The 23,511-nt window shown below is 34.9% G+C and overlaps 2 protein-coding genes across 2 annotated transcripts, besides 2 other annotated features; both read left to right on the top strand.

The window, feature by feature from the left end:
• The first annotated feature begins 4,502 nt into the window (after positions 1–4,502).
• Positions 4,503–6,201: a repeat region (Identified by RepeatMasker using a combination of RepBase library and repeat library created with RepeatScout).
• Positions 6,202–8,305: a repeat region (Identified by RepeatMasker using a combination of RepBase library and repeat library created with RepeatScout).
• Positions 8,306–8,795: 490 nt separating this feature from the next.
• UA08_04994 (hypothetical protein) lies at positions 8,796–11,468 on the top strand (the record flags this gene model as incomplete). Its single annotated transcript, XM_020267829.1, has 5 exons — positions 8,796–9,115; positions 9,172–9,421; positions 9,481–9,803; positions 9,852–10,243; positions 10,294–11,468. 5 exons carry the CDS (start codon positions 8,796–8,798, stop codon positions 11,466–11,468), a joined length of 2,460 nt encoding a protein of 819 aa, XP_020119657.1.
• A 3,307-nt stretch (positions 11,469–14,775) lies between these two features.
• Positions 14,776–15,270, top strand: UA08_04995 (hypothetical protein; the record flags this gene model as incomplete). Its single annotated transcript, XM_020267840.1, has 1 exon — positions 14,776–15,270. The coding sequence occupies one exon, from the start codon at positions 14,776–14,778 to the stop codon at positions 15,268–15,270; it is 495 nt and encodes a 164-aa protein (XP_020119638.1).
• Between the last annotated feature and the right edge of the window lie 8,241 nt (positions 15,271–23,511).

Here is a 23,511-nt window from a genome sequence, read left to right on the forward strand (position 1 = left end):
AGATATTTTTTATCTTTGTGATAGATATATTATTAAAAGAAAAAGAATATATAATCTAATATTATAATATAACTTTTTTCTTAAATTATAGCTATAATCTCTTCTTAGAATATTATAAGATATAGATTATAGATGGACTTAATATTAAGTCCTCTTATATTAGCTATTATTTAGTCTTTTAAAATTATAATATATTTATTATTATTATCTATCTTTAATATATATTATCATACTATAAAAAGTGACTATCTAGTTAGAAAATACTTTTATTACTATTCTATTTAATTCTATTTATAAAGCTTATAATTAGTTTTATCTATAACAGCTTAGTCTTTTAGATTACTTTAGTAGATATAATAGCCTTTTTTTACTAATTAATCCTGTCACTTTTCTTTTAATAGAATTAATATTTATAAATTTTCTAAAATATCAGCAAAGCTATAGTCTTATTAAATATTATATTTATTAATAAGGTTTTTAATTTTTATAGTAGACTCTTTTATACTATAGATTATTATACTATTATCTAGCTTATATTCTAATTTATCTAGCTTCTATATAAGAATTAAGTGATAGTATTTAGAAGCTATTATATTAAATAAATTATTTATATTTATATTATTTATAAAGTGGCAGTTAGTTTTCTTATATTTAATAAGATATCTAAAACATATATAATGTAGTATTGCCTAGTCTTTATCTGTCTTATTAGCTATTAGCACTTATATAAATTATATATCTGTTATTAATAGATATAAAATTGCTTCTACATACTATGGCTTAAAAATAAAGTTAATATTATCTAGAAATTATAACTTTATATAGATAAGCACTTAGATTATTAAGTGTATTAAGATTACTATTTACTATTATATATATACTACTTTAAAAGCAGTATATTAAGCTTTAACTACTTTTAATAATATAATTACTAATATATATATATTATAACATTCTTAGATAATAATATATAGATGATATGCTATTAGAATTATTATAATATTATAATAAATAAGTAAATCTATTTTAATTAATATATTAGCTAATAGCTTCTTAATAATATAAGCTTCTATATAAATCCTAGCAACTATATTCTTCCTATTAATAGTATCTAAAAGATATATATAGATCTTAACTAACTTCTATATACTGTTTGCTTCTTCTAAACCAGTTAGAGATAATAGCTTCTTTATAAGATTAATCTTAATTCCTGATGTGTATATTATAAGAAATTATTTATTAATTATAGTAGGCCTATAATCAGGATTTAGATAGATTATATTAGAGATTATTAAATCTTTAATAAATATTTTAGTTTTTATATAATACTAATTATAAAAAGATTTTTTAATTAGGATATTATTTAGCACATTTTTAACATCTATAATCTCTATTTAATTAGATATTTTATTATCCTTAGGCTCTAGAATATATTCCTTTACAGTATAGTATTTATATAATATATTATTAGATTAGAAAATTAAATTATATATATAAAAATAAGTTTTAATGATGTTAACATTATATCTTTTAAATCTGATTTTCTCCTTATTAGATTTCTTCTTAATAGGCTCTGTTTATGAATTAATATCAGTCTAATTATTTTTATTAGACTTATTATTATTAGTAAGCTAATATATATCACCATGATAGTCTTCTTATTAATTAAATCTTATACTATGACTCTAAGGATCACTCTTTACTTTATAATAGTTATGCTTATTCCTATTATAGTTATATATCTGGCTGCTTGCATTCTTGATAAGTATATTCTATAGATTACTTATTTTAGAGGTATTCTAATTATTATATATGTATCTAAGATTTTATAAATCCTTATTTTATTATTAATATCTAAATTAATAATCTAATAGATATTTATAAGCTTAATCTTGATATATACTATAATATCTAACATTAATATATTATCTTGTCTAATAATTTATAGCTTAAACTACTTAATTATTTTTAATCTCTTACTATATTAAATATTATTTTTTAAATACTTCTATCTAATCTAATAAAGTTATTGCTTATATTAAATATATAATATTATACTTATATTTTAGGGTAAGCTTATTCTAAATAAATAATAGTTAATTTTATTAAGATTTAATATCTAATATTATTAATACCTAAATTATTTTCTAAGTAAAAATTATTAGTGATTTTTCTTTAATTATATTTTTCTTAATATAGACTAGATTAGAGAGCATCTTGATAGTTTTAATTAAATTAGATTAAAAATAGTATAATAAAAGTAGAATCTAATCTATATTAATAATCTCTTCACGTAATCTCTCTTAATTAGTAATAAATAGCTCTTAATAGTATTATTCTATAGCTAACCCTTAGAGAGAGATATATATATGTGCGCGTATTAATCTATTTTCTTTAATTAATATTATAATTTAAATAGCTTTAATAAATATATTTATATTCTAATAATATATTCTATTATTTATAATAACAATTAAATTAAATCCATATTCCTTATCTAAGAGATCTAGGTCAAAATATTCTAATTCATCCTACTTTTATTAAGTACTAAGACTATAGCCTCCATACTCCACATCATTATTATATCTCATTCATCAGCTATTACTATAGTATTTAAAATATTAATTTAATTCAGAATATATATTATTATAGTTATTATTAAACTCTTTAAAGCACTCTCTAACTTCCAGTGAATTTGCCCAGTAGGGAACTGAAGAGTAGTAATTATATAATTAACTATAACACTAAATCTTATTAATTTGCACTCCTTAATAATCTATTTAATCCTATAAACTAAAGATAATATTAAGAATTTATTATAATATACTCTTATTATATACAAATTATAAGGGCTAATATTATTATAGTATATCTATTCCCTATCTATGATATCTATTATCCCCTAGATGCCATTAATTATAGCTAATACTATTATATATATTTCTAATTATATTAATATTAGAGGATTCACCTGCTCTATTATTATATTAATATTATAATAATAATAAAATTCTTAAGTAACTATTTAATAGTATAAAATACTTAATACTATTAAAAACTCTTTAATTAAAATATATTATAAAGTCTTTAACTAATCTTAATCAATTATAAAAAGAAATTAGAGTATACTTAATCTAAAATATAATAGCTATTAAAATTAATAATAGCTTTACTTATTAAATATTAAGTTACTAGACTATTATTTAATAAAAGACTTATTCTTAAAAGAAATTTACTAGATTATTAATTATCTTATATAAACCTTGTATAATCTATATCTAAGAAGTAGAACTAGTCTATAATTATTAATTAAAAATAATTTAATCTAATAATTTTTTAAAATAATTATATTTTTTAAGAAATAATTAATTCTTAGCTTAATCTTAAAATTTAATAATATTAGTTAGCTGCTTTATATTAGATAAGAAGTTTTTTATAACTTTATTAATAGAATTATAATTTTCCAGCATCTAATTACTAGAATAAAAATAATATTAATCTTGCTTACTCTTAACTAAATCTCTAATAGATACTAAATAACTATTATATATATTTAATACCTTTAACACTAGATAATATAGTAATATAAAGAAAAAATATAAAATAATATTAAGATCAAGATCATTAATAAGATAATAAGAATAATTATTAGAATATTAGTGCTTATAAAATATTAAAAGTTAATATCTTAATATTATAATTTATTCCTAAAATTTAGATATAATGATTAGTTAAGAGAAAGTATTAATTATAATAAAGTAAGATTAATCTATAAGATATTATAAACCAAAACTACCATCCAATAAAGAGCATTTATTTTAGTTTATTAGATAGATAAAGAGATAATTAATAAGAGAAGAAAAGATAAAAGAAAATAAAATAAGCTAATAATAATAAAAGAGTAATAAATATAAGAGATAAAAATAAAGATATAAAATAAAAGATAGAAAAAAAATTATTAAATAGCTTTGTTAAAGCTAATCTTAATAAAAAAATATATTCTTAATTTTCTTTTAGTTTATTTATACTTTATATTAATTCTTTTTTTACTTTTTACTGCTATTGCTTAAGACTATATAATAAATGATTATATTAATATAGATTGCTATAATATAAATTATATTAATTAATAATGTAAATAAGGTAGTAAAAGTAAAATATAAGTGTTAATAGAAGTATAGAGACTTTAGCTAATAAGAATATAGCTTATTAGATAAAATATGCTGATCGCTTAGTGGTAGATGTAACTTATTAGATATATTATGTTGTGTCAAGCTAGGATTTCCCTCTAGTAATTGAGCTTTAGTTCTGGAGTCTAGGATTAAAGCGATATATTATTATTATTAATATGCCTCAGCATACTACATAGAATGTAGGTATGTCTTAGTGATAACTGTGATTCCTTCTCGTTCTACATTCCACCCATGGGCATACACTAAGGGTGCACGTGACTAATCACGTGCTACATGCTATCTATCTACTGTGTTACGCTATTGACTAACAGAATCTATATTAAGAATTAAATAAAAACCCTATTAAGAAAAAATTAAATAAAGTATAAGAAGATATTATTTAGTCTTAAAAGAATAATTAATATAATTATATATTAATAAATATAACTTACTAGGAGAGATTTTAATAGAAATAGAAAAATTATATTAAAGAATATAAATATTATAAAGAATAAATATATTATATATATTAATAATATAGATAAATATATATATCTCTAACAAATATATATAAATATATATTATATAAGTGAGAATAATGCTTTTATAATAGAATAATTAAATATATAAAAAATTGCTCTTATTATTATTATCTAGTATTAAAAAGAAATTTATATTAGAAAGTATATTAGATAATATATTATAATTTATTATATAAAATATATCTTATGGAAAAAAAATAAAAGAGATAGTTTTTAAGGATCTTAGAAGTAATTAAAGAATTAAGATTTAAATATTTATAAGAATAGATAGAATATTAGTATATTTATTAAGAATCTGTATACCTCTATTATAATAATATTATAATTATTAAATATAAAGTAAAAAGATCATATAAATAGCATTATTATAATATTAAGAAATATTTTAAATATTAATAAAAATATTAAGAAAAGTATATAATTATAATAAAATTTATTATAATAATTATAAAACTAAAAATAGTTAATTAGATAGTAATAATACTAATAAAAATTAATAAAAGAAATATAAGAATTTTATTAGATTTAAAAGCAGTTTATAACTATATTAAAGAAAAATTTGTAAAAGAAGTAAGATTATTTATAATTTAAATAAATAAATAAATAATAATTATCTCTATTAATAAAGAAATAATTAGTTAAGATTATAAAAGATAGGCATTAAATATTATTATAAAATTAGAATAATATATTATAATAATTATATTTAATATTATATTAGTATTAAAAGAATATTATAATACTATATTTAGAATAATATAATTATAAATCTAAAATCTAATAATTAACTGGACTAAAAAAGTAGTAATTATTAATAAAATAGCACTAAAGATATAAATAATTAAAAAAAATATTAAAGAAATTACATAGCTATATAAGAAATTAGAAAAAATTCTTAGTATATTATTAAAAGTTAAAGAGATAGTATAGAAGATAAAAAAATAAAAATAGAAGGTAATATTTACTAAAGATATTAAATATATTAATAAAGAAAATAAAGTATAAAATATAAAAAAATTATAAAATAGTTAGAGACATCTAAATAATAAAAAAGAAAAAAGAATTAAAAATAAAAAAAGAAAAGAGATTAAGATAATCTAGTAAGTATAAATAATTAATAAAATAAAAATTATTAAAAAAATATAAAAAATAAAATTAAAGTTAAAGAAATTACATAAAAAGGAATTTATAGAAGTTCTAGTAAAATTACTAAAAAAATATTATAAGTTTATTAAACTATTTATGAAAAAAAAATAGCAATTATTAATATATAATAAAGAATTTAAAATATGAATTGAACTAAAAAAAGAATTTATATTATTAATTAAATAATATTATAAGTTAAGAGATGAGTTAAAACTTAAAAATAAATTTACTAATAAGTTTTATAAAGTAATATATATATAACTAAAATATAAAAAAGCATTAGCATAATTAATATTTATTAATAAAAAAAATATAATTAAATAAATAGTTATTAACTATAGTACGGCAGCCTATTCGTACAACCTTGCTAAAATAAATTTTATATATAACTTACATTTTGTCACAAACTATAGTCTAAATTCTACAACACATAAAGGTCATATAATAGCATAAATACAAATCAATTAAAACCTTCTATAATAATTATACTAATAATATAAAAATATCCTTATTAGCAAACAGATAAACTTAAGATCTTAATAAAGAAAAGTAAAAAGAATTCTAGAATCCTTTTTTACTTCTTTATTTCTCTTATATATAATATAAGGAACCTTTTTTTATTTTTTATATAAGAATATTATATTTATTTAATTAAGAATAACTATTCAGAAGAAATTTTATTAAGATAATTTACTACTATAAGTAATCAGTAAGCTAACTAATAGAGATTAATTAATTAGATACTTAGCCAATTATCTCTAATTAACTTAATTCTTAGCTAATAATAAATAAAATATTATAATAAAATAGACTACTTCCTTATCTAATAATCTACCTTATTAATAAAAATTTAATATATATTATTAAATATAAAATTCCTATATATCTAACTTATTAATTTACTTTCTTATTTTATATTTATAATTATTTTAAATAATATTATAGACTACTTTCTATACTAAAAATCTAGACTATAAGTATATAATATATATAAAATATCTAGCTTATAGTTTCTATAGCTAGATAAATTTAATCTTTAAAATAAATGCACTGCTATCTCCTATAATTAATCTCTTAGGAGACTCTTCTCTAAAAAGTAATCTATCTAAACCTAGATTATATACCCTTCAAATATCTTATTAATCACTATTAGAATATTAATAAACTATTTATTATAATTATTAAAAAACTATTTTCAGAATATAGTAAAATATATTTATATCTAATACTAACAATTCTGTATATAGTAATTAAGCTATTTTTATTTTAGTTCTTTATATACTTTCTATAATAGTCCAGCTATACCAGAGAGTACTTAAAAAGAAGAAATAAATAATCTTTTATAACTAGACTTACACAATATTTACTTTAATTAATCTAAATATTAATACTTATTTTAAAATAAAAAATAAATTTATCAAAATGCTTATAAAGAACTTTAATATATAATCTTATATCTACAAGATATTAAATATATAAGAAATTATAGTAGCTAAGTAATTTTAAAAAAGTCAGGGATCTCTTATTATTTTATTTAGTAATATATAAACTATAATAAATCTAAAGTTTATTTTAATAAAGTATTTTCAAGTAATAAAAAAAAAAAAGAATAAGAGTTATTAATTTATAATTTATTTATATATTAGTATTAAGATAAATAAAGATAATATAAATAATATACTATTTTTATTTCTTATAAAAGCTATTAAAGAAAAAGCAATTCATACTCTAGAAATAAAAATTAAGAAATTCTATAATAATAATAATAATAATAATAATAATAATAATAATATAAAGATTAAACTTAAGCCTTTAATCATTAATATTAATATATTTTACAACACTTAAGATGCTTCTAAGAAATTTAATAATAATAATTATATAGATATCTCTAATAATAATCTTAATAATCTTCCTAATAACACCAGCTAAACTAAATTACTTAAACTAAATACTATATTATCTAACCAGCTAAATAAGAAACAATCATTTAATATTCTAAAGAATAATAGAAAAAGTAAAGATTTAAATATATAAAATAATTATCTTAATCATATAGAATCTTCTATTAATACTAGTAAGAATTCACTATTAAATGCACTAGCCTTCTAGATATATTATAAAAAGGTAATTAAATAAGAAAATCTATTTTTATTAATTAGACTTTTCTTAATTAGAAATCTTTCTTATATCTATATATTTATTAATACTATAAGGTACTTTTTTATTTAATCACTATAACTGATTCTCCTCTATTTCATCCTAAATAAATATTATATAATTTATAATACTAAAATATTCTTCTGTAGTTTAATAGTAAGTCTTAAGCTTCTTACTATATTATTCCTAAATATTTATTAGCCTTAATAATTCTATTAGCTTAGATTTCTTCTATATATTAAAATAATCTTGTAAGCTTTACCATAACTATTAATATACTCCATATAACGTTCTGACGGTTAGCGAGCTGCCTAAATGGGCTACATTTCACGCTGCTTTGAGCGGCTCACTAACCGCCAAGCCCTGCCAAGAGCCAGCTTCCGTGCGACCTCTCTTCTTGCCACGCACCTCTCCCTTCCCACCACGCCCGTTTTCGACGCCATTATAAGATCATGTGACTGTGCCCCGGGACCTGGCAAAGCCCTAATGACTCAGCGCTCAGTTCCTGGATCACTCAGGATAGTAGTCTTCCTGTTTCACCGTGCTCGTGGCTTCGAAGGGTGGATTCATAGATTCTAAGAACCCAGACTAGCTGACCTCTGCTATGTTTAATTATGAATGGCTCTGTTCTTGTTTCGTCTCGTAAGGATGGCTCTTCTTATAATGAGTCTCCACCCTCTTCAACCGACTTCTGTTTCCTTTATTCTTTCTTATAACCTTCCCTCCTCTACAGCTAGCCCCCAGCTTTGCATGCTCTCCTTCCTGATCACCTAGCATGGCTCCCTCCCAACATGATGGTGGGTTAGCCGTCAGCATCGTGGACGATGAGAGTGACAGTGATGCCAGCTCCGTTCTGAGCCAGATCTTTTCAGACAAGGGGTCCGACGACGAGTCTGCCAGTGAGTTGGAGCCAGACGAAGAGGAATCCGATGATGAGAGCGTTTCAGATGACGATGATCTCCACGATGAAGGCCAACTGCCCGCAGCAGAGTATTTGGCGATAGCAGAGAATCTGAATGTCTCTCAGCTTCGACAGAAACGGTACAGTCCCACTACACAGGATAAGTTGGACGAGACCCGTGAGTACTGGGATAGGTAGGTCGCGCTAAGCCCGTTTATATTGTTAAGTGCTCACAAATACTTCCTCATAGGTACTGCCGGTACATTGACGTGGACCCCGTCCAGCAATGGAAGCTCATCTCCAACTCTGATGAGACGGTCGGTTTTCTTTACGCCTTTTTTAGCTGGCGGTGCGATATTCGTCGTGGAAAAAATGGTCGTCACTGTCCCGGGATCAAATATAAGAGTTCGCTTGAGTCATTTTGGAAATGGTGGCATCTTGTTCTAAAGCAAGAGACCTTGTCCGGACTCAGCAAAGATACGATCGTCAAGGTGGAGGATGTAAGTCTGTCACATTTGACTCGTTCTTATTCAACAGTGTAATTTCTGACTTGGGCTAGGTCATCGCACTAGTAGCGATCGAGAAAAAGCTGAAAGAGGATCGAAGGCCAAAAAAGAATATGTATATTAAAGATGTATCCGAGTTTGCACGTGTCCTATTGTCCACCACCGAAACGAGTTTTGGATGTGGTTGGCAGCAGATCCAACTTCTTTTCTACACTCAGCTCGCTGCTATTACTGCAAGCCGTCCTGGAGCCCTCTTACATCTTCGCTATCAGGACCTGGGACTCAAACTTATCCGCGATCCGGAAGGCGGTCGACCGAATTTGATCATTTTTTTGAAGCCGGACTTCACCAAGCGATTCCTGGGGAAGAAAGCTCCGTAGGTGCCTCCGAAAAAATCTATTAGGCTGATCCACTGACTGCCCAGGAACGAGTTCAAAATCCCAGAAATCATATTTGACCCAACACTGACTCTGAGTCCTCATGTCTGTCTGTTGAGCATGTTATTCCACATCGACGGCTTCAAGAGAATCACAAAGACTGGTCCCGTACTAGACAATGCAAAGGCACTCTATAGTGTCGGCATTGTTGACGGCTTAAATCAGCAGGACCTGAAGTTAAAGGACGAAATCTTGGATAAATATGTGTTTTGTCAGGTGGAGCGGGAGACAACTGGATATCGGATTGTGTTGGAAAAGAGAATGCTCTGCTCAACATTGCGATCCCAAATGCGTCGTGTTGGCGAGATCACAACCTTTGAGGACATTGTGAAACCCTATCTTCTTCGGTATGCGGCAGCCAAGGAATTCAATAATAGCGGTAAGTGTGTTTCCTAGCCCTTTCGACCGGCCCGCTCACATAGCAAATAGAAGAGATCTCGGATGCCTTGCAAAATGTCATGATGCAGCACTCGGATATTCGAACATTCATCAGACATTATGCGGTCGATGTGGACGTGGACGCCCAGGGTATTGTCCGCAAGACAGGGTCTCAAACGAAATTGGTACAATTTGCATGCTCACTCAGCGCGTCCATCGACCCAAATCGGCCATACAAGTTGTCGAAAGAAGAATCTAGGTCCATTAACGATCTTTCGGTGGTTCGTGCACGGCAAGATACCGTCCATAGACGGAAACGGAAATGGGACGCTCAAGCAGCCAAGTATGAGCGATGCCGTATATCCTGCAAAGCCCTCTTTGGCCATCTCGATGAAGGAGCGCTTTCCAAACGCCAAGCCAAACGCCAACGTCAGCTGCGAGAGAAGCTGGAAATTTCCCATGACCGGACTATGGAAGCAAAGCGACGGCACAACCTAGCGGTTCGTGCACTACGCAATGAGAAGCAGCGACAAAGGAACCAACGGATTCGAGAGAATCTGGAGCGTTACCGGAATGAACAACCCGTGATCGACTTGGAATGCCAGCTGGCAGGGTTGATGGTCACTCCTCGGGTGAAGAAAACCTTGCAGGACCGGGACTCGATGTCTGCGCAGCATCTGACTTTCATCGACCGTATGATGGCTATGCCAGGCAAAACTCTCGAGGCAGAGTATCAGCGCCGGATTGCGGCGATCGATGCAGGCACTGTGTTTTGTGGTGTGGAAGAAGGCCGACCCACACGCCGAGCGGCTCAGTCTCCTCGCCGACCTGCACCTGATGACGAAGACTCTCATCGTTCTGCTAAACGGCAGCGGGTCGTCATCAAGGAGGAGACAGAGGATGCCCTGCGTGACGCGATCGATTCTGTCCGCGTCACGTCCCCGGAAGATCGACCGACAATCTGCTTCATCTGCGTTGGAAATCCCAATATTCCTCTGCAAGCCCGGATTGCAAAGTACGCAACGCCCGGCTCACTGACCCGGCATTTTTTGCGAAAACACGTGAATCCACCATGGTCCTCCAATCGAGTTGTGTGTCATGTGTGTGATACAGCTCCAATACAGGACAAAATGGATCTTCTCAGTCATGCCGAGGATGCCCACGGCACTGTCATCAGAGGACGTATTCAGGAAAAGCTGGCTCTAGAATCTCGAAAAGTGTATTAATAAGCGCTGCATAGCTAGAATAGGAATTACCTCTATCAGACTTACTAGTTATCTCAGATGCCCTAAAGGGGTCTGAGAAATATTGCGGTGAAGTGTCCACATTTTCTGTGGCGCAGTGCCGCCTAAACCTCCGTAGCATTGCGATGTGGGGCGAGCTTGCTCATAACTATATATATGCCTCTCGTTTCTACTTTGACCCCTGGATTTTCTTTTCCCTCATTTACTTGTTGGTCCAGCGATGTATGGTGATCCATACTTTCTTTGAGCGCAGGCAATTACTTCACGATGAAACAACGACTTTTGACAAAGAATCTTGTGAATTTACCTTCCAAACTCACTACAATAGTGTTTAAAAACCTCCCTGATTTCAACAGCCTCCTTTCAGCAATACAAACTTGTCAGGATCTATATTCATGTTACCAGGATCATAAGAAAAGCATTATCACTTCAATCTTTTCAACTATTCTCCAAAGAGCAATTCGCTATGACCGCCAACATAGATTGTTAGGACCAGCTCTAGTAATTCAGCAGTTAATCATTACAATCAAACGCGATTATATTAGCCAGGATAGTATTCTTCAGATTTTCAAAAATGCTTGGACATATCTTTATAAAAGGAAACTTGAAGAGCTACTCATTCCAATTGCAATGGGATTGGCGTGGTCTTTAGAGGTTGATGATCGCAGGGAAGATGCTATCAACTTTTTAACACGAATCTATGAGCAACGCCGACCGTTTCTCTTATCTTTGTTCAGACCGTCTGTGAAACACTATCGTCGTACGGAGAAGCATCCAATGTCTCCTTATACTTTTGCACCGCTTGAATACCTTCTTTACAAACTCAGCAAAGAAGATATGCATTTCTCAGAAGCAGAGAAAGAAAAACTTCTGACTATCTGGCATCGAGGAAATATGCTTCAAGAATGTCCAGCCGCTCTTATCTGCCGTTATGGAATAAAGTTTTTCATGACCGAGGATCAGCTACAAAATGGGATCCGCATCGAAGAACACTCGGTGGTAGTGAGGATCAGCAGTTGGCCGCGTCCCTGGCCATTATCTAGTGACGCTGAGATAAAAGATCTGTTGAGGTCACTCCGGAAAGAGAAAGCGAAGAAAGTTAGCAGAAGAAGGAAGAACAGTATCAGCATCTAGTCATTCTATGACTCTAAACCGAATGCCCGACTCAAGAAGAGATTTACGTTCCTCACAATCGGCGAATCCTAGATTTCAACAATTTTCGACGAGCAAAAGGCCCGAAAGAGGTTGGAGTGTCTAGTCTGCTTGGAGGACAAGGACAAATCGGTATCCGTCCAGTGTGGCGACATCTTTTATGATTGTGTATTGAGTTTGAACCAGCGGAAGGTATCTCTCAATAAGCCCTGTTCTCTATGCCAGAGTGCTATCCGAATCCAAGATAGGTCACATCTCTGTTGCCACTGTCCAGTTGCGAAATATGCGAAATTAATGTTCTGAAGACTCGCTGTGCAGATAGATTATTTGTTCATATAGTTATCTTATAATCAGATCTCATGATCTCCCTCGTTTCCTTGTCGGTCAGGAAAAGAGAAAAGCCCAAGTCCGATGGCATTAAATCCTTGCAATGATCATGGCGAATTGTTCAGAAAAGTGTAAGAAACGAATCAAGCAGATGCTTTTGGTCAAAATTGCTCTCAAATATGTCCCATGTGTATCTCAATAAATCAAACGAACTTCTACAGCTGCCATCGGCGGAGAACTAATGCTTGTAGTAGAACTCTGCAATATAAACGCCTCGGTGACTTCAGCTAGCATTTCCTGTCCTTCAGGCACTTGTTGAACAAGATCATCATCCACTATAGTCTCAATTCCGCTCCGATTAACGCGTACTATGCGAACAATGCGATCTGGATCAACCTCACGTTTCTCTGCGATCTTGACGATAAGATTGCGAACTGTCCTTTCGGTCAGGTAGAGAGCTCGGTAGTAATCGTCTTTTTCTTCATTGAGGAATCGAATATAAAAGCATGCAACTGCTGGGCTTATTGGTCTATTGCTTTCTTTCACTTAGAAGGTATTGTGACACTCACCTGGCTTAGAAAGGTGTTCCGTCGGCGGAATGTGTAATGAACCCAGGCCCAGCGCTTTAATGTAGCTAGGAGTATCTGTTTTTGTTATATTTTGTTGCGTGATGAGGACAGCATCGCGCCATCTCATGATCTCGTCCTGATTCATAAAGGTGTAATCCGACAACAGCCGTTTCGAAGCCCATTCTTGAAAGTCGACATAAGGAGAGAATGCGACTGCCAGCTTCAATTTGACCCAGGTTACACAAGGCACAACATCAAGTTTATCAGCTGCCTATATGGAACGCAAAGAATTTTGCACCTATCATTGGTCGGCTCTGGTAGCCGTCGAGAAAGTGGGCGCCAGTTTACCTAAAACCTGTTTGTCACCGCGCCAAATTTTCTGGTGACTCTCTTCAGGATACACCAGCACTATGAGCCATAATTATTTTCGACCCATTGAGTATTTCGAAGCTGAACCCCCATGACATTCTCTATAAAGTCCCGTATCGCCTTACACCTAAATATATGTCCTTTAGCCTCGTTCGTATCAGCTTGAACAGGTAACAGATTGCGTGAGTCCTCGAGCTTCCGTCGGTATTCATCAGCGGGGAGCACGTTGGCATTCAAGGTTACGTCTTTGGAAACCCACCTCGAATGATTGTCGGAAAAAAGGAGCCATGAAGAGTTAAAGTCTCCAAATTCATTCAATAGCGGTTCAGGGAGACAATTCGAAAGCTAAAAAAGAGTTCAATTGCCGGTCTATCGTGCCAAAGATCAAAACGAAAGCTATCTGGACTCCCATTTCATCCCTCATTAGCAATCAGACATGCAATGCATCGCTCCTTAGAGGATTGCTACGATACCGTAACGAAAAGCGACATAGGATTGGTGCCCGCAGGGGATTGTTGCAATATCGTAAATCGTTCGACGTAGGATAGCCGCCCATATATCGATAAGCTTAATCTTGACCCAATCTATACTCCAATCACAATGTTCACACAGCTCTTTGCCTTGTGTGGGGTCGTTGGGAGCTCGTCCAATGAAGTTGAGAGTGTACACGGGTCGAGTTTGGACGGCTCGGTTGGGGTTGAGAAGAGATTTAAACAATTAGGCTTCGGCAGGAGTCCCGATTTTATCTCTCCTCTGTCACAGTTTCCATGCACCGACCATATATCAATCGGAGGTGGCCGTGAAATTTCGAGTAACGTGCTTGCTTTTTCCTCAACAAAACAGACCGGTCCGAGGCCGCCTTTCTCATCAATATGACCACTGTGCCCATTGATGAGCACAATCTAAAGCCTGCCGAACGATCTGACAACGACGATCGTAAACGATGTCTTCATTCCTTCGAACAGGTTTCTTCGGCTTCTACCTCGGATCTGGGCCGCATTTTCTCCTTGTCTCCACTGCCGACTATCGTGCTTGATGCGAAACTTCGGGTGGTGCAAGTCTCCAATAGCCATTTGGTTATCAGCGGTTATAGTCGTGCAGAAGTAGTGGGTCAAAGTATCTATGACCTTCCTGCCCACAAGGTGCCTGCCACCGACACCGTTAGCCTTCATCGGGTAGTAACGCACGCTATCAATACAGGCGAAGTACGGATCATTGACGATGTTGAAATTGACGATGGCGTCGGGCACACAGCGTATAGGGTCTACATTATGCCTGTTCAGGATCAAGGCAAGCTAATCTACGTTGTTCTGACGGCCTACAATGTGACCGAGGAAACGCTAGGCTCAGGAAAGTCTCACATCTAGTCTATGGGCGAAGAATAAATCCAGACGTTTTTCCAAGTTGGTGCGTCCAGTAGAACAATGTTCACAAAGCAGCTGTCACGCGCAAGTCACTGTTCAGATTCTGCAGATACTTATAGTCATTCTCTATTCTCTCCTCTCACGTAATTAGCTCCTAAACTTTTGTGTAGCATACCGATCGCTTCAGATTTCCCAGATGGCGCCAATGTTTGCCTCTAATATTGACGGTCGCACAGATCGATGTCCCTCTGCACGATATCTTCTCTGAGTGACCTGCGGTCTCATGGTGGGAGGCAAAGAACTAAATACCTGTCGTATGTACATATTGCTAACAAGAAGCTTTGTGATGCTAATTTATCCAGCCCAGTAAACCTTTCTGCTAGTAGATGTATGGTGTTATACAGTCGCAAGAAGTCAAAGCGACTATGTATATGAAACCTAGTCTGGTTCCATCAAGCCCTATTTCAACACTTCTGTTGGACGCAACGGCAAGTCCAAACCCCAGTCACTAGTACTCGTATTGAATGTGCAGCGTTCTAGGCCCGGGACTTTTATCTGCTCTATCGTCCGACTTCGCATCCTACGGCCCTTGCTTTTGGACAGAGTACGTCCGACGTGCCTACTTCTCTGTGATCTCCGGAGAAAGCCAAGTTGTCGATACAACTTTCTGTTTGTGTGAGCCAGTTTTTCTATCAACTTCAGTAGTCATGATCTTGTCGGTAAGTGTGTTGAAAATCGAGCCATCCAGCGCATTTTTGCGTACGGTATCCGATGAATTTATACGTGGACCCTGAGGAAGTGCTTCCATTTTTTGCGCCCTATAGCCTAAAGGTTTGATATACATTGGTGCATCAAAGTGACGTCGCGTTGGATTAAAGCCACCATGACGCTGGATACGATGATTTCGAGCTTTTTGAGACTACCGAAATCCTTGTGCACAATCAGTACACCGGCTGTGTTTATCAGCGTCATGTTTCCGGAGGCTCATTTTGCTATGAAACTCCTGCCACTCAGTCGCTGCAATAGCGGTCCCAGAGGGGCTGTCTTGGAGTTTGAAATGTATATAGGGCGACGTTGACATGACTGGGAATGACGCTTTGCTTTCTGCTGCATGAAAATCCTGATTCAGATCTATATTTCAATTATTGAGAAGGATGAGGTGTTCCTGCCAGACTTCTGTTTCTAAATGGATAACTCTTTCCATCATGACAGTGGAGAATTGGTATCCAAATTCTGGGAAATTCTTCAGAACCTCATGGAGTCGCGTTGGCTCATTCAGAGCAGAAACGTGTTAAATGGCGACTGCTAAAAAAGCGTCACATAGGTCTGATCCAGCAGGGCATTCCGGCCCATAGACATACTCAATGAGTGTAATGAATCCCATGTCACTCCACTCGTCTTCCATATTTGATTTCATCTTTCTCTTTGAAATTTCTTTCAACCCATCGATCGATACTTATCGGCGATAACGTACATTTTGGCATCGGTGTGTGCACGTCTCCACGTAGTGGGAAGGCATTCAGAGGGCACGTCGGGGAAATTGGAATCTTCTCTTGGTGGCTCTTCTGGGATTTGGATTGCTTCACCAGCAACGCCATGGGACGAAGTATTTGTAGAGTCTAAGTAATCACCACCGTCATCGTAATCCCCACAATAAAAGAAAATCAAACTTTTTTGACGCTATAGACGGCTCATCGTGTATTTTATGATATGTAACTTTGCTTCCTGCCTACCGTTAGTTGGTAGAATTAAGCTCGGTTGTGGATATCTACCATAAAACCATCCTTCACAGCTCGGTCAAAGAACTTAGACTGCGGACAAACAATACAACAATGTGCATGGAATGTTAAGGTCTCGCATTTGACTTCAAGATCTGAAAACTGCCCATTTTGTCGAATGCTATGGTACCGGTATATTAGAGTCTGGTCTCCAGACCTATTGAGATTACTTACCTCGAAAGTAATCTCAAAATGGGCTCACTTGGGGTAGCCATGGCCGAGCGATATTGTTCGCAGGGTGATCCTTCGGGTGCACACGACAGCTCTTGTCGTGGACAGACTATTTGACAAGATTACTTTACCGCTATCCCGAATATGGTGGGCGCAGCGCATATACCCACCCGCATGCCCTCATTGGATAGCTGGATTTCCTCGATATAAGGATTTGCCAAGAGGACTCCTTTCTACAGAGTAAATTAGCGCGCACAGGACTGCGCTGCATTATGTATGGCACAACTATGCCACTTACTTTCATTCTATTAGACACACTTGAATACAATACAACACGCGTTCCCACTCAATTTCTCACTATTCGTGCCGTTAGGCCACGACTAATGTGATGGTGGTATCTAGTACACTCGAAAAAGCCTAACTGTTTAGAAACTAGGGGAATGATGGAGTAGTTAAGTAACTAGCCCCGCATTCATAACGGGTTGGATCTGCATTTCATCATCCAATGGAGAGCCGCTGCGGGAGAAGATACCAGCTACTTAGAGGAAAACCTCTCCGTTTGACTTAAATTCTGCTAAGGTAGGATCCATCTGATCAATACCTATACCGGATTAGGGCTAGCCCCTCATTTGATCGATTTGGAGGTGTGTGCAGGTGCGACCACCAAACATCAGGCAGACCGGTGCTTCTACTTCAGACAAAAACATTTCGCTGCCGAAGTAATGTATTCTTACAAGCGAAAGAGTCATAGTGCTGGAAACACTTCGCCTGAGACAAAACTGTGCGACCAAGGAATGTGTGCTCGTTGCCCCTAGAGTTCCCGGAATGTTTAAAAAGCCATTTTTGATATTGGTGGTTGTATGTGGCTGAAAAACAAGGCTCTTAGGCTCAATGAGTTGATGGGAAGCGGTATGTGGGGTTCGATTATTCCAAGTTGGGTTCCAGATGAGCATGGTTGTTGAGGTCCGGGTTACGCACGGACAGCAAATACTCGTAAGATTAATTTGTGAGGGGTGACTATGCTACATTCTGCCTGGGAACTACCTGGAATAGAAATGACCGCAAGTCGATCTATATAATTAGTATATGCATAAAGTTCAATTTCAACAAGATCTTGATTGGGTGCCCAACTTTGTCGCTAATGAAAGATCAGCTGAGTATTTACTTCAGGATGTTTTGTTACTAGTATATTGTAGTGGGAAATCCCGCAGGTATGAGGATTGACAAGGCTGAATAACTGGAAAATAGCAAGGCTGTCTTGACCGACGGAGAGTTGCAGGCTATTATTGGCGCTTAGCTTAGTTGAAAGATTGTGTGGTTGATAGTAAGTCTTAGCGTTTAAGCTTTAAACTCATTCACGTGTCTATATATTCTGGTCTTAGTCGAAGTTGGCATAGCGTGTCCGCAATATATGTTGAACTGTAGAGTCAGCGAAGTCTTCAAAACATTGTGTAGTTCGAGCTTTGGTGGAAATTGATTTGGCAGAAGTAGGATATCTATTTGATGAGCCAATTAGTTGGAGAACATCTTCTTGTGCCGCGATATTCTCGAAGATATTAACGCCGGGTGGCTCGGACAGGGTGTTCGGTAGTATAGAATTCAGGGAAGTAGGCATTGCGCGGCTGCTGTTTCGGCGATTTTAGAACATGATCGATCAAAAGCCACAGGTTCACAAACATACTATGTAGACCGGATTGTATGACAAGCACAAATAGAATTGGGGTCGGTTTGTACGTGGTATGTTTCATGCAACGCCACTGTGGGGCTGTACAATGGCCAGCTGACCCAAGGACGATTTTTGGAGATATACATCGGTAGTAGTTCACCGAAGCTTGGCACTGCAAGCCATCCATAGGCGCTATGGTCTGATGCGCTGATAACGATCCTTGTCGATATGCACCTATAATCAATTATAAGTACACACGAATCAGTCACGGGGGAGTACTTGCATGCTGTACAACTCTGAATCTTGAATCAACACATTCCTTTCTCAACGGCCATGCGGCAATCGATCATAATCTGCCTTAAGATCGAGAAAGTCTGTTTATTAAATAGCGTTTTTCGATCGGTTTCCAGACGAAGCACTGTATTACCGTCCGATTCGGCTGACTCCCATTTCGAATCAGTACTTTCAGCATCATTCAAGATTTGACGGAGGCGTTCTACACAGTTCGCATCAACCAGGGTAGGGACTTTATGGAGGAGAGACTTCACGTCGCTGTGAGACGTGTAGCGATATTCGGGACGGTCGTAATCCCCTAAAGGCTCCAACTTATGGCTGGCGTGACCGGGGCTGAAGCCAAGCCGAACCAGGTGGATGATCCAATCCGACGAAATCCTAACGAACGCAAGATCTCTGCGCAATTGCCAGGCGCTGGCTATTCACACTATCGTGCTGATGTGGACGGTTCATCCGTACGGTTGATTCATACCTCGCCGATTAGGGACGTATTATAACGAAGAATTCGCCTGATTTGTGGCGACACTTCTGCAGCATCGCTCGCATCAGTTCGCTATGCTACGACGCCGGTATCTCTTATCGATTTGAATGTCAGTGATCAGCAGGATATCACCGCGGTGGAGCTCCTGGCACCATACTCGAGTACTCTTCTGAACGGGGTGATCCATACGTTCAGGTTTCAAGCGGCCGTATCGATCAAACAGATCAAAGGCAAGGTCATTTGTCTCTACTCAAGGCTCTTCCATAGGCGCGCGAGAACTCACCTGAATGTCATCACGTCTATTAGCTTCCTGTCACAATGGCCACGGCGACTTGCGAGTTGGTTTTGTGATCATCCACATAGCCATCCATCTGCTCACGCTCAATCGAGTCAATGTTGGGTTGGCTAGCAGACTAGCGGTGTTTTTCACACAGTGAAAGGACTCGCGGTGAGTAGCTGAGGTGCTTCACTCATTCAACATATGAAACTCTCCAGTCCTCCGCAATGAGGAAGAGGGGAAAGTGGAGCTTGTTGCGGAGCTGGACAGCTGAAGCCAAAGAAAAGAGTTTGAAAGATAGCATCGAATGAAAACGGATCAAGGCTTGTCGTTCGTCTCTGCCATGTTGCAGGCTCTCATTGCCTTGCTAATGGAACACATAGTGTTACTAGATTAGAGTATGCATCATCATAAGCGTCTTACTCTGTATGTCGCTGTTTCTTGCAGTCGTGTTCGTCTTGTCTCGTTATCAAGTCTTGGTGCGAATGCGGAGAAGCCAAAGGTCCTAGCTCTTCCGTATGTCTAGAGTAACACTTTATTGTACTGTATCGAGCTGATTTGTCTCCTTTGCGAATGTGGAATTCATTCCCACCAGTATGCCTGATAAGGTAACTGCCAGATGAAGCTTCTTCAACTCAACGACAGGTTAACAGCATGCCTTCAAGACTGGGCTTTTATCAGGATTCGCCGCGATTATGCCTTGCACGTAAAGTTGAGAGCATCGACAAACTCGTTATGGACATACTTTTGGCGAGAATAGACAAAAGCGTCATGTCAACCCATCGCTAATCAGAGCTCATTTCGAACCACTAGTGGATGAGTGTAGTCAATCGGCAAGCACTGAAGAATCGTCACTTCCAATTTAATATATGGTATGTAATGAGTGTCCAGTGGAAATGATATTATAAATAGTGTCTACTTACCCAACTTAGGATTTATAAATACAGCTGATAGAGTAGAATAATTAAATTATTATAACAATTAATATTTTAGTTATAATAGTAAATTAAGGTGATATATCTGTAATAGACTTCTATTAAAAATATATTAATAAATAAATTTTATATCTAAAAAGGGTCTTAAGTATATTAGTAAATTATATATAGTATTTTATTTATATTATTAGTATCTATTTAATAATTAACCTTAGAAGCTATTTAATAAAAAGATTTCTAATGTAGCCTTAAATATAGAAGACTATTGATAGTATAGCTTGCAGTAGCAATTATAATCAACATAGGAAATTTCACTCGCTCTCGCTTGTTCATTGTCACATTTCCCAGTCCATTACTGTGGCTTCTATCATCTTGCAACTGATAATTATCGAAGAGTAATGGTGGTGCGGTACTTATCGAGCATGTTGCCAACAGCATATCTGTCGTCAACTCTTGTTCGGACATGGCATCATTCGCAATGATGTCTGCCAACCACTATCGTTGTAATGGAGGAACGGGCAGAAATGAGAGCGGTCTCAAGATAGGATTTCTAACAACATCTTCCGGACCGAAAAAAAAAAATCATGAAAGGAGGGCGGTCTGTCTGTGAAAAGCGCTTCCGAGCACACCGATTGGCGATTTGTAATGTGATCTGAAGTAGAGTGCTGACGAGCAGAAGCGAACGGAGAGAACCCTAACATCAAACATTCGACAAACACGGTGTCCACCAGTGTTTCGACAACAAAGCCACCCCATTGGAGAAGCCCGTGGCGCGGTCACAGTTTCGGGAAGAGGAACAAAAAATCCTTCGCGCGGTACAACGGAAAACGTCAATAATCCTGAGAGAGAGCCTTGCACTATTGAGCCGGAATTTCCGCTTGGGTAACGGCGGCTAAAGCCAGTCTCAGAACTAGTGGCAGTTTTGTCCTCTGTTGCATTCTGTACACATGGCATCTGCCACAGACGGGTTCTTTAGATTGCACCTGGGCTCACAATTGCTGTCCGAGGGGTTAGTGACTCTTGATTTGGGATAACCGCAGAGCTCTAGAAGGAGACTAGGAAGGGTTCAAGACGCTGGTCAGAGAAGAACCACAAAGCGATGATGTTGCATCACTGGTTGGGGAGTGATCCTAAACAGTCCACATGGGAGTTGCTAATTGAAGCCGGAGTACTCGCCCTGTTAAGCAATACAAAATCAGTACTGAGACTATGGAAACATCCAGAACCCACCTCTATCTATCTCAATCGTTGTACATTAATCATCACCAAAAACCATAAGCAAGCGGACAGCACAATGTCAAATATAAAGCAAAATCATTATATCATCCTATATCCTCAACAAGCACAGTCCCTATGGTTAATTTATATAAATTCACATCGAAAAAGACAGTCGAAAAGCCCTATAAATAACCTTAAGAGAAAGAATCTCACTATCTAGAATAGTATAGAAATCAATGACTAAGAAGCAGAAGCAATATCTGTTTATAATTAAAGTCTAAAAAATAAAAACTAAGAAGAATTATTACTTAGTATAGAATTAATCTTAGAGATATTATAATTTATTATAATAATAAGCATAATATTTTATCCTATAATATATAAAAGACTAATTATAAGAAAAATATAAAAGATAAATAGAGATAGCATTATCAGAAAAGAAGTCAGATATATATAACTAATATTACCCTTATATTTAGGATCTAATCAGGCACCTAAATCTAAATAAGATATCTTATCATTTAGTCTATTACAGATCACCATCACCTAGTTAAAACTTAGAATCAACTTTTAGTTGACTCACTCCCATCTTCTTACTTATTATATTAAAGTTCACGCTAACTATATTAAGCTATTATAGATAGACATTCCTATTCACTTCTAGAATCTTCCATGCCTGCTCCCCTCTTTGCTGATCTTTATGGAGAAGATGCCTGGCTCAACTCTCAAAGCTCTATCTACCCTACAGTCTGGAACCCAAAAAATAGTCAAAAATATATGGGCAAACTCAGACATGACGTCATTCAGTTTCATTCCACACTTTCTCCCTTGTTGCCTAGCCATGCTGAGGGTTGAACCGAAATTCAGACCGTATGTTCGGCATGCCGGTTAGTATCCTTGGTGGGCAGTTCCATGCACGACAGTGGCTATTTTTGCTCCGTACTGTCTGAAGAATGATCATGAAGGTACCGGATGCTAACAGTTTCTCGATGTGCTTTTTGTCAAAGAAAGCTTTCTCGAGCGGGTTCTTACAGATTCTCTCAAAGACGCTGTCTGAACTATCCTCTGGATTGTCAGAATGACCTTTGTCCTGCATTTCCGTAGGCCCGCTGCCACTCTGGAGGCGTTCTTGCTTGTTGATGACTATGTTGTCAAGTCTGATATATATGGCAGTTATTGATCACAGTCGTTGTCATCTAGGGCTCATGGGTACCAAGCGACAATATAGCGTGGATGACCCTCACTGGCTGATGACTCAGACCCCAGTTTCAATGCACGCGATTGGCTCAGTCCCTGATTGCCATTCACAAGGTAATAAGCCAGCTGGTGGAGCTCTCTCGCCAGTCATATGACTAAGCTTCCTGTTTCGCATGCTGTGGACAGATACATGACTTGGGTATCTGATTTTGTGAAACTAAAGATCA

This window comes from Talaromyces atroroseus (genome assembly GCF_001907595.1).
Source record: "Talaromyces atroroseus strain IBT 11181 chromosome Unknown scaffold_6, whole genome shotgun sequence".
NCBI lineage: Eukaryota > Fungi > Ascomycota > Eurotiomycetes > Eurotiales > Trichocomaceae > Talaromyces > Talaromyces atroroseus.